The sequence below is a fragment of the Orycteropus afer genome, unplaced genomic scaffold (assembly GCF_000298275.1).
Source record: "Orycteropus afer afer isolate SDZICR_OR568_19922 unplaced genomic scaffold, OryAfe1.0 scaffold00035, whole genome shotgun sequence".
Lineage (NCBI taxonomy): Eukaryota > Metazoa > Chordata > Mammalia > Tubulidentata > Orycteropodidae > Orycteropus > Orycteropus afer.
Window position 1 is genome coordinate 16,027,478 of NW_006921622.1, and position 13,129 is coordinate 16,040,606.

The 13,129-nt window shown below is 37.8% G+C and overlaps 1 protein-coding gene across 1 annotated transcript in view; it reads left to right on the top strand.

Moving 5' to 3' along the window:
• GPR158 (G protein-coupled receptor 158) overlaps nucleotides 1-13,129 on the top strand; it is an 801,760-nt gene that overhangs the window by 754,400 nt on the left and 34,231 nt on the right. Inside the window, exon 7 of the mRNA XM_007936378.1 lies at nucleotides 6,613-6,851. Within this exon, the coding sequence (XP_007934569.1) occupies nucleotides 6,613-6,851 (239 nt within the window). The remainder of the gene's footprint in view (nucleotides 1-6,612; nucleotides 6,852-13,129) is intronic.

Here is a 13,129-nt window from a genome sequence, read left to right on the forward strand (position 1 = left end):
TCTTGTATTTTCTTCCAAAAATTTTCCAGGGTTTTTTCTGTGTTTTCTTTGGTCTGTCTCTCAATCCTTTGAAGATACCTAAATATCATTCTTTTGAATTCCTTATCAGAGAGTGCCAATGCTGATTCTTCCTTAGGGATGTGTCCTGGGTCTGTATCCTGTTCCCTTGTTTCTACCACTTTATCTTGCTTCTTTGTGTGGACTGTGATGGTCTGTTGTCTCCAAGACATCATGGTGTTGTAATTAGATCTCTGTTAACTGTTTGTGATGAGCAGCCAAGGATGATTCAGGCTCTTCTTGGTGGTTTTTTATCATTGGCCCCTTGGTGGAGAAGGAGTGGTGACTCTCTCACTCAGTAAGTGTAGTTGCAGGAGGTGTGGGTGTAGTTGTATGGGGACTGTAGCTGTCTCCCACTCATTTAGACAAAAATTACAATTGAATAACCATAAAAAATCTAAAAGCACATGGACAAAAAATACAGCATGTAATCACACAGGAAAAGTAACCAAAAAAAGAAAAAAGGGAAAAAGAAGAAGAAAAAAACAAGAAAACCTGCAATATCTGGGGATAGGACACTAAGAGAAAAAAAGTGGAGAAGGAGAATAATGAAGAGAAAAAATGGGAAAAATGCAAAAAGAAAAACAAGGAATGGGGTTAATCATGAGAAAAAAGGGGGAAAAAAGAATTTAAATTAAAAAAAAAAAATTTTAACCAGAACAAGGAAAAGGAAAAAAAGCTGTAAACTAGGACCTTTTCAGTCATGCAGGTCAGAGTGTCCTTGGGGTTACTGGCAAGCAGAACCTGTTTTTAATCCCCTGGAATCTGGTAGAGTGCTATCTCTTTAAATATCCAAAATGGTCAAGCCACTTGTAAACATTCAAAATAGCTGCAACCTCCGGAGAGGCAAAAGTCCACAGTTCAGCCTGTCTTCCTCTTCACCGATGCTTCCCCTTTTATTCCACAGCCACCAGAGAAGTCCTCTGTGCAGTCTGGGGCTAGCAGGGCTGATTTTTAGGTTAATTCTTAGGTCCTACCACCACTCGGGAATCTCTAAGCTGTCTGTGCCTGTGCCGTCAGGATTGCTCAGGATCGCTGCCAAACCACAGCTCCATATGTCTCCTTTTCTGGTATTTTCTTGCGAATTCTTCTGCTAGTTAGGGTTTAGTCCACTTCTATATCCTTCCCTTCAAGGCTCTGGGTCCAGGATTATCTCCTGTGTCTGTGTTAATTGGTTCCCCTTATCTTTGTTGAAAAGGGTCTGTGCAGTCTTTCTGTCTATTCCACCATCTTAGAATGAATCTAAAGTGAAATATTTTAGAAGGCAAGAGCCATATCTTATGCCTACCATGTTACCTGGCAGTGTGTCTAACACATGATTGTCACTATATGAATATTGATTGGTTGATTATAATTATATTTCAGATATTCAAATTAAGGCTCAGACTAGAATATGGAACGATTCTTTTTTTGCCCTAACCAAATTTTAGAAAACTAGAAACATGGATTATATACTGTGTTTTGAGGAGCTCTGGTAGCATAGTGCCTAAGGCACTTGACTGCCAACCAGAAGGTTGGCGGTTCAAACCCACCAGCCACTCCTCTGAAGGAAGGTTGGGCAATCTACTTCCATAGTGATACTGCCTCAGAAACCCAAGGAGGAGTCGCTATGAGTCGGGGCCGACTTGATGGCACATAATGACAACAACAACATACTGTGTTTTGAGAGCCGAGTTACTAAAAATTTTATAATTTACACAGGTACAATAAAAAACAATTATGTGACATAGTAACTGCAACCTTTTCTTATAGAAAATAAGATTAGAAATGACAAAAATACTCGTTTTCTAAGGAATTTTTTATTTCTAAGGTTGAGTTATTTGAATTAATTGATCTTTTTTGTATCTAAACTGCTGACTACAATGTTGTTGTTGTTGTTATGTGCCGCCAAGTCAAACCCGACCCATAGCGACCCCTCCTTGGGTTTCTGAAGCAGTATCACTACAGAAGTAGATTGCCCCATCTTCCTGACGAGGAGTGGCTGGTGGGCTTGAACCTCCAGCCTTCTGGATAACAGTCTTTATACCCAATGTAATCTAGATAAGTAATTCATCAATTAGCAAATAAAGTTGTTTAAAGCAGAAAAGCTTTAAAGAAGTATATTCCATTGCCATCAAGTCGATTCCAACCCACTGACTGTAATTTAAATACATCATTCAACAATCTCTTTGACATAGGCATCTTCTTTGGCTATGGGTCTGACATTTGAACTTCATTGTTCTCTTTCTAGTGTAAATAACCACAATGCATTATCACAGTACTGGCTCTTTAAATAGGTGTGAGACTATAAATAGTTTTTTGAAATAATCTCAGTATATCTTTCTAGGTTTTTATGTTTATTAACCACTTCCATATTTTACAATTTCCTCACCTTCCCCTAAATTAACAACAGTTTATTTCAGTGATTCACCTTCATGGAGTCTTTCTGAAGTATTCAACATAAATTCTATACAAAGAAGATTCCTTGCAGGGCATAATCATGTACAATCATTTTATTTAATATTTAATTAAATTATAAAATATAATAACTAGTATAATGGGCATGAACAGATTTGAGACAGATACAATGCAACTAATTCTTAACAAGTAGCAATTCAACTGGTAAGAGCAGAAGTGCTTGAGGCATACTAGAGAGTAGTAACCAGTACCATCATTCAGTATGACATGGTGGTAGTTAAGGTCGTGTGTCAACTTGGCTGGGCTGTGGTTTTGAGTGGTGTGGCAGCTGGATGTAGTTTTTCGCCATGATGAGAGTATGTGTGGTATAATCAATTCTATGGTAGAATATGCTGTGAGCAGCTAATTAGTTGCCTTCAGGGTATGACCTGCTTCCAGAATATAAGGAAAAGCTTTGAGAAAGGTCTCTACCTTATTAGCACATTTGGATCCTGCATTTGCCTGAGTCTTCATCTCCAGTTCCTGGACTTGAACCATTGGCCTACCATGTTGCCTGCTGATTTTGGAATTGTGCCATTTTACCTGTCAATCTGGGTTCATCAGCCTCAGAAGCCAACAGTTCATGATTCAGAAGAATCTTCTAGCCTGAACCAGTGGGTCTAAAACAAGAGGCAGAGCTGAAAGCCGGGGTCTAGGGGCTGTCACCCTGCCCCTAGGGCTGGCACTCTGAATTTGGACTTCTAGTCTCCAAAACTGTAAGAGAAAAAATTCCTTTTTGTTAAGGCCACCCACTTTTGCTATTTCCATTATAGTTCTGGTGGCATAGTGGCTAAGGCATTTGACTGCTAACCAGAAGGCTGGCCTTCAAACCCACCAACCACACCTCAGAAGAAAGATTGGGCAATCTACTTCCATAGTGACATCGCCTCAGAAACCAAAGGAGGGGTCACTATGAGTTGGATCTTACTTGAGGGCAGTGAGAGTTAGAGAACCAAGACAGACATAAACAAACTAACCAATTTTCATTGAGTCAATTCCAACTCATAGCAACACTATAGCACCAAGTAGAACTGTCCCATAGAGTTTCCAAGACTACAATGTTTATGGAGGCAGATGGCTACACCTTTCTTCCACGGAGCTGCTGGTGAGTTCAACTACTGAACTTCCAGTTAGCAGTCAAATACTTAACTACTGTGCCTCCAGGCCTCCTTCAGCATGACATTTTTAGTTGTTGTTATGCACTGTGGAGTCAACCCCTAGCAAACCTATGTACAACAGAGTTAAACAAACTGCCCAGTCCTGCACCATCCTCACAATTGTTGCTGTGGTGAGTCCACCTATCACTACATCTAATTGAAGGTTTCCTCTTTTTCACTAACCCTCTCTTTTAGCAAGCATGATGTCCTTCTCCAAGGACTGGTCCCTTCTGATCACATGTCCAAAGTATGTGAGACAAAGTCTTGCCATCTTCCCTTGTAAGGAGTATTCCAGCTGTACTTCTTCCAGGCAGGGTTGTTGTTCATTTTTCTGGAAGCCCATGCTTTATTCAGTATTCTTAGCCAACACCAGAATTGAAAGACATCAGTTTTTTTTGTAACTTGTCTAGCTTTTATATGCATCTGAGGCGATTGAAAATACCATGGCTTGAGTCAGGCACACCAAGTGACATTTTTGCTTTTTAACACTTTAAAGAGGCCTTTTACAATAGATTTTCCCAATCTGATATGTCATTTGATTTTTTGACTGCTGTTTCCATGGGTGTTGATTTTGCATTCATATAAAATGAAATCCTTGACAACTTCAGTATTTTCCTTGTTTATCATGATATTATTTACTCATCCAGTTATGAGGATTTTTATTTTCTTTATGATGAGATGTAATCCATACTGAAGACTGTCATCTTTGATTTTCATCAGTAAGTGCTTCAAGTCATCTTCACTTTCAGAAAGCAAGGTTGTGTCATCTGCATATCACAGATTGTTAATGAGTCTTCCTCCAATCCTTATACTGCTTTCTTCTTCATATAGTCCAGCTTCTCAGATTATTTTCTCAGTATACAGATTGAATATGTGTGGTAAAAGGATACAAGCCTGACGTACACCTTTCCTGATGATGTTGTTAGGTTCCGTCAAGTCAGCTCCAACTCAGAGTGACCCCATGCACAACAGAATGAAACACTGCTTGGTCCTGTGCCATCCTCAAAAGATGTGTTATTCTTAAGCCCACCATTGCAGCCACTGTGTCAATCCATCTTGTTGAGGGTCTTCCCCTTTTTCTCTGATCCTCTACTTTACCAAGCATGATAACTTTCTTCAGGGACTGGTCCCTTCTGAAAACATAACCCAACTATGTGAGACAAAGTCTGGCCTTTCTCACTTCTAAAAACCATTCAGCTGTACTTCTTTCAAGACAGATTTGTTTGTTCTTCTGGCAGTCCATGGTATTTTCAGTATTTTTTACCAACATCACAATTCAGATGCACCAATTCTTCAGTTTTCCTTCTTCATTGCCCAGCTTTCACATGACACAGGAAGTACTTAATATATTTCATATAGGGAGAACACTGTTAATTTGGAGATTAGTTACAAGAGCTTCTATTGTCTTTCTGATATTGATTCACAGAAAAATTGAGGATTAGTATTCTATTCATAATTAAATAACTTCACCCTGTGTGTCAGCTAAGGAATTCTAGTGGTGTAGTACCTAAGGCATTTGACTGCTAAACAGAAGTTTGGTAGTTCAAACCCACCAGCCACTCCACAGAAGGAAGACTGAGTGATCTACTTCCATAAAGATTTACTGCCTCAGAAACCCAAAGAGGGTTGCTGGGAGACCAAATCTACTGGGTGGCAGTGAGTTTGGTTTTTTTGGTTTTGGTATGTTAGCTGAAGAACAACGCAAGGGTGGAGTAGAAAATAAATAAGAATCTGCTGGAAAGTAACTTTATTTACTGGATATGATATGTTAATTCAGGGAGAACTACCATAGTTCTTTATATAGAAAAATAATATACCCAGCCTATTTCAGGTGTATTTGCTTCATTTCTGGATTTATTATTTTTTGTTATTGAGAAATTCATTGGCTTTAAAAGTGTTGAAAGAATGAGATGAAAGAGGGAATACAAAATTAGGAAATGCATTTATTTTTGCCTTTTGGAAACTGATTATGGATATGCTCGTATCTCTCGTAGTTATTTATTTCAAATTAAATTTTGTGACATAAAATATCAGAATTTGAAGGTAGAAGGAATTAAAATCAGAAAATAATGTAGAAATGAAATAGAAGAATAGGTGAGTAGAAGGATTCCTACGGTACTGTTGGAATTTGTCTTTACATGATATTTGGATCTGGAACAGTCCTCAGATATCCATCTAATCCAGTATTCTCAACCTTGGCTATTCATCTGATCCATATATACAGAAAAGAACAAATTGTTAAAAATCAACTATAATTCTTATAAATTATCCAATCTACTTCTTTAATGCAACGACCTCATTCAGTTAATGGAGAGTTTATTCCTCTCACTGTTTTAATAATTATTTCATTATTTTTGGTAATGTACTAAAATGACTGTGAAGAGGTAATGTGAAATGATTTTCAGGAAATACTTTTAATAACATTCTACTTTAAAGAAATAACAAACTCAAGGAAGTTTTGACATAGTATAATACTGAAAAATCCAATTACTTTCAGGACTTTCATTTGATCTCCCAGAAACCTTATGTGAACAATGTCTGTCTATGGATCCTTCTAAGTTCCTGAAAATTCTCCCTGAAATATTAAGACTTACTGAAAAGAATTCTGGTATATGAACCTATTGACTCATTGGCCTCTAATACAGGATATTTGTTTTGTTATTGGAAGATAATCTAGAATGAAATTAAATAAAAATATCAGCAATAATGTTTTTGGTTTTTCTCATGTTAAAAATGCTTAAGTGTGTTTGATGGGTTAAAATTTCATCTAGAAAATAAGTTTGTTTTATTGTGATAAAAATATGTGTAACAAGGCTTTTACCATTTCTACAGTTTTTAGATGTACAGTTCAGTGACATTATTATGTTCATCATGTTGTTCAGCCATTAGAAAATAAGATTTTTAGAGTTCTAATTTCTTGGTGTTAAATTTGCCTTTTCACATTTTGATCTCACTTTCCTAGAGTTTTGAAGGTGTTCCTTTCACGAACAGCGCAACGGATTCCATACATGACTGGTGGACGGGTCATGAAGATGCTTGCAGTAATCCTCCTGGTAGTATTTTGGTTTCTCATTGGCTGGACGTCATCTGTATGCCAGAATTTGGACAGGGAGATTTCACTTATTGGCCAGGGGCAAACATCTGATCACCTCATCTTCAATATGTGCCTCATAGACCGATGGGATTACATGACAGCAGTTGGTATGTAGTCATTAGCTTTGTGTGATTTTCTTGTGCTTTTCCACTAGCTTTAAAAATGATTTCTCTAGAAGCCTTGTCAAAGCTTTTCACAAAGCCAAAAGGAATTTCACCTAATAGGGTTTCAGTAAAACAATCTTATGAAAATGATAATGATGACATGTGGAATGCAAACTTTTTTCAGGAAGTTTCCATTCTTTTTCAAAGGTATGTAACTTTGTTGAGAAAATGTAATCAAATACATCAAGAAGTGAAAATGCAGTGAATAAAGGCAATTTCTTTGTACCAAGAGTCTCTATTTTCCATCTTATCAATTACTCCTTGTTTGATAAAAACCAAAAACCAAACTGACTGCCATGGAGTCAGATCTGACTCATACCGACCCCTTATTGGGTTTCTGAGGCAGAATCTCTACAGAAGTAGAAAACAGAAGGTAATTCTCTTGACTTATTTCTTTAGTTGGGAGGAAAAAAGAAGCCTGCTAGTATTTTTATATCATTTTGGTATAGGATAGAAGGAGCTCTGGTGGCCTAGTGCCTAAAGCATTTGACTGCTAACCAGAAGGCTGGTGGTTCAAACCCACCAGCCACTCCATGGAAGGAAGATCAGGCAATCTACTTCCATAAAGATTTACCACCTCAGAAACCCAATGGGGGTCACTATAAGTCAGGATCAAATTGATGGCAGTGGGTTTGTTTTTTTTTTTTTTTGGTTTTGGTGTAGGCTATATCAGATTAGGTATCTAACACATTACTTTGTGAATAGCTTGTCCTTGCAAAATTTCTGATTAACCTCTTTCCTATGCTAATCTTTGAAAACAATTTGTTAGTCATTTTCTGAAGGTCCAGTATTACACAACAGATACACGCTAGTTGAGGGTAGTAAGAATGTTGCTGAAAAACTGCAGAACATGAACCACATGACCACTTGGGCCAAGAAAGAAAATTTTTTTTGACACCCCAGTTTTTTTTAAAAATGAAGACAGGAAATACAGAGGAAGTTTTCTGTTGCTAATGCTAGGTTGGGAGCTCTGGTGGTGTAGTGCCTAAGGCATTTGACTGCTAACCAGAAGGTGAGCGGTTCAAACCCACCAGCTACTCCTCGGAAGGAAGGTTGGGCAATCTACTTCCATAGAGATACTGCCTTGAAAACCCAAGGAGGGGTCGCTATGAGTCGAAATGGACTCGATGGCAATGAGTAGAATGCTAGGCTATTTTAAGCTAAGCCTCCAAAGATATCTATAGCTATCTATCTATCTATCTATCTATCTATCTATACAAAAAAGAATGAAAACCAAAAACCAAACGCTGCCATTGAGTCGGATCCAACTCATAGCGACCCCTCCTTGGGTTTCTGAGGCAGTATCACTACGGAAGTAGATTGCCCAGTCTTCCTTCCTAGGAGGGCTGGTGAATTTGAATCTCCAGCCTTCTGGTTAGTAGGCAAATGACTTAGGCACTATGCTATCAGAGCTCATAAAGAATGAAAACAAACTATATTATTTTGTTATTGGTGTTCTCCTCGGTTTACTACAGGATAAATCTTAATTTTATTTGACAGATGCCAAAAATAAAAACATGAATTTAATTATATTTTCAGCCTCCCCAATATTTGGCAATTAATTGCTTGTTGAGCATTCACATCTTGTGTTTTGCTGAGGAGCTCTAGTGGTGTAGTGTTTAAGGTATTTGGCTGCTAACCAATAGGTCAGTGATTCGAACCCACCAGCTGCTTCATGGACCATAAAGATATACAGCCTTGAATGGGTTTTCAGTGGGGGTCACTGTGAGTCGGAATCCACTCAGTGACATGAATTTGCTTTTGGTTTGGTGTTTTGCTAGAAGCTAATAAAATGTGGGTTTCTTTTGCAATTCAAATAAAGGAATACTTTAAGAATCTCATAGGCCTGATAGGAGCTCTGGTAGCATAGTGCCTAAGGCACTTGACTGCTAAGCAGAAGGCTGGCTGTTCAAATCCACCAGCCACTCCTCAGAAGGAAGGTTGGGCAATCTACTTCCATAACGATACTGCCTCAGAAACCCAAGGAAGGGTTGCCTTGAGTCAGGTCAACTCGATTGCACATAACAACAACAACAACATAGGCCTGATGTCTGTAATTATAAAGCAATGTGGTTATCTGAAGGGAATGGCTATAGTGATAATAATAAAAAATAAATCATTGGGTTTTGATCAATACTACTATTAGAAGATAAAGCATAGAACTAAGGTAAGAAACAATTCTGCTTTTGATTTTAGTCCAGATATGAAAATTAAACAAATTGTATAGATATGGAATTTCCTATGAATAGAAACTTCTAATTCATCACTTTATACCCTTTAATCCAAGTTAAGGAGTTCTGGTGGTACAATGGTTAAAGCCTTCAGCTGCTAACCAAAAGTTTGGCAGTTTGAGCCCCCTAGCTGCTCTATCAGAGAAAGATGAGACAGTCTGCTTCTCTAAAGATTTACAGCCTTGGAAACCCTATGAGGCCATTCTACCCTGTCCTGTAGGGTTGCTATGAATCAGAATCAACTCAGTAGCAGTGGGTTTGGTTGGGTTTGGATTCCAAGTTAAAGAGCCCTGATGCCACAGTGGGTAAGCATTCAGCTGATAACTGAAAAGTTGGTGGTTCAAACCCACCCAGTGGTTCTGTGGAAGAAAAGACCTGGCCATCTGTTCCTATAAAGATTGTTATTGTTGTTGCATGCTATTAAGTTGCATCTAACTCATAGCTACCCTATAGAACAGAGTAGAATTGTCCTATATGGTTTTCTAGGCTGTGATATTTATGAGAGCAGATCACCTTGAAGACTTTTCAGTAGTTTAAAAGCTGCATGTGGAGCAAGTGAAGGTAATGTAATGAAGAATTTGTTGCTGGTAGGGGTTGGGTCAATCATTTCAAAGTGAGGGAAAGTTTATATAATATTGAAGGGCAAGTAGAAGTTGTCTATAAATCTGACATTCATAACCTGGGGATTTACTGTATTTCATTTTAAAAAAATACATCCTCAAAGAATGCATTTAGATCAAATTTATTGATTCATCACATAATTTTCCTGGCTCTCAATATTCCTCTAACATGTTTTGAAGACTCATTGTAAACTTAACTATCCAGCATTATTCACAATGTATTTCAACATTCATCCTTTCTTCAAGTTAGGCACTTCCTTTATGTTTCATACAATTCCCACTCCATCTGCCATTATTCCTATCAGATGGCATATTTTTTTCCAGTTTACAAGAATCTAAATATTACCCATGGCTCAAAGAACTCCTTTATAAAAAGGCTCCTAAAGTAAGGCTACATAAGAAATGTATGCACCTGTTCTGATTTACCTGCAAATTCAACTTAAAGACATACTTAGGAACAGATCTTGTTCATAACCTGGGTACTGACAGTATACCAAATTTTGAGAGTTGTAGTCATTAGAAGGAAGAAAGACTTAGAGCAGTGGTTCATAACGTGGTCCTCAGAACCAGCAGCATTAACTGGAAACTTCTTAGAAATGCAAATTTTAGGAGTCCACATCAGACTTCCTCAGTCACATATTCTGGGAGTGAGGCTCAGCAATCTGTGCTTTCACAAGCCCTCCAGACGATTCTGACATTACTCTAAATTAAGTTAGAAGTAACCAGATGAATTTGGTGAAATATAACTATCACTATTTTCAGTTGTGCTCTGGGCATTCCAGACTTAACACTTATGGTTTCCTGATCAGCCACTAGACCATTCTCAGTGATTATTTCAGGGCTGTATCCTTTTTTCATACCTCCAAACTATCTATGTTCCCCTTTTCTCTTAAGGAATGGCTTCTACTTAAAAAAGATAATAGAGGCCATCAGATAGGACTGTTTCAAATTCTTGCATGTATGCACATCTACTGTTATTGCATGCCATTCAGTCAATCCACAGTGACCCTATATGACACAGTAGAACTACCCTTGAGGGATTCCTACCCTGTGATCTTTACAGGAGCAGATTGCCAGATCTTTTCCCTGCAGAGTTACAGGTGCATTTGCACCACCAACCTCTAGCAGCTGAGTGCTTAAATATTGAGCCACCAGAGCTTTTTAAATGTTCCTCTATCCACATCCATTCTTGAAAGCTTTTCTCCCTCATCTCACCTAAGCTAAGCTCTCAACCAACTCATCCAAGAGCATGACCCTCTCCTCTTCAGTGATCTCTCTCACTTTATGACCTTGCCATTGTCAGAAACTCCCCTACGTCCAATCTGACCAAAGCTTTCTCTTCTAGCTCATCTGTGCACTAGGTTTTCAGTATCATAGGCAGTTTTCATTGTACTTGACTGTCAAAGTTTGCTTTTCTCTAGAGATGAAACTTACCAGCTAGCAAAGTTTTCCACTACTGAGGAATGAACTATGAAAAAAATGAGCAGTTTTATGCACTAATTCTGGATAATACCAAGAAAAGGGACTGAGAGCCTGAGAGGACCCTGAGCTCACCTCCTGACCATGAGGTAGATAAACCAAATAAACCAAACTCACTGCCATCAAATCAATTTTGACTTATGGCAACCCCCATTAGGCTTCCAAGGCTGTAAATCATAGATAATCCAGTCTTCCTTGTGTGGAGTGGCTAGCAGGTTTGAACCACTGACCTGGTTAGCAGCCAAATGCCATATCCACTGTGCCACTAGAGGTCCTTATGCATGAGACAAAAGATCCACAGCTTGAGAAACATGCAGGGAATGCAGTTCCTTAGGCAATATTAACCAGGTCTCAATTAAGGCAAGGAGGCAGAGAGAATCTTAGAGAAGAGAATGATCATAGTAGTAGCACTTAGGTCATAGCTTTAGGACAATGAAGTAGCAAGGTTTAAAAGACAGGAGGTAACTAATACTCCCTAAAGTATTAGGTGATAAGGTTAGGGTTTTTTATAAAATCAAAAGATAAGGGTGCTGGAACTGAAGGATAAAAGAAAGTTAAATTTTTTGCTGTTATTGTTGTTGTGATAATTTTCTCCTCTCATAGTTTTTCTCCTATGAACTACTAAAACTCTTTAGTTTTGGTGAAGTGCTTTTCCTGTAGTGATAACATTGTAAAGCAGTTCATTGTAAAGCACTGTAAAACAATAGGAACAAATATTGGAAATTAGGACTGTCTTGAAAAATCTCACACGTGATTGCTAAAATTTTTTAAATACTACCCTGCAGCAATTTTCATTTAATTGCCTTTCAGCAATGTAGTATTAAGACACTATGCATTTAACCCCTCTTAACTTAATACTTTTTAATTATAGCTTCTGTCCCTTTTTAGTTCTTATTATATAGTTTGCTAAGTAGCATGTTTACTATTCGATTTTTGAATATCCAACTGTTGTTTGAAAGTATATTCCTATATCTTCAATCATGAGCTCTGTTGACAGTGCCTAAGGCATTTGACTGCTATCCAGAAGGCTGGCGGCTTAATGATATGCCACCTGGGAAACCCAAGGAGGGTTCACTTTGAGTTGGATCCAACTTGACTTGCCGTCAGTGAGTTTGGTTTTTTTGTTGGTTTATGTGTTTCAGTCTTGTTGAAAACCTGTACTGAATGCTAAATTATTCCTATTCCAAGAGGAAGTATTTCTATGTAGAACAGGGACTATGGAGAGACAGTCGATAGGTTTTCCCTTTATAGTTATAGGAACTCTTTTTCAAGAAGCTCTGTATATTTATGTTTATGTAAGGAGTCAATTTCACAATAAATAAAAGTGATGATTAATATATTGATGAGCTCACATTCTGGATCAGATTTTCCTGTCAAACACAATCTATTTTGAATACAAAATAAGTAACTATCTGAAAGGGTGAATCACTAGCATTTTCACTAAAGTGGAGTTCTAGTTGGAAACATAGGTCAGAATTTAAAGAAAGAAAAAAAGGTTCCATTCTATTTTTGCTTACTGCACAAGACTGCTCCAAAATTACTCAGACAGATGATTTTTCTACCACGAGCATTTTAGAAACAGGTACAGAAAGCAGTTTGGAAATAATCTCTGAACCACCATGTATCTCACTTTCTTCTTTGAGGAAATGATTTAGACACAAGGAATGGGGAAAAAATTACTTTCAGAACCTAATTGTTATTTATATCTATTCAAAATTTCCAGTAATCATGTTTGTCCTGTATAAAAATTTGTGAGATAAGGTTTAATGGAAAACAAATAAAGGTATTTTTGTGCCCAGGTTATGAAGGAGTTGCTCGGCGAGAGAAATATGCCAACACACGACAATGCAAAAGCAATAGGAGGGTTTATTAGCTAACTTAAGTTAGGGTC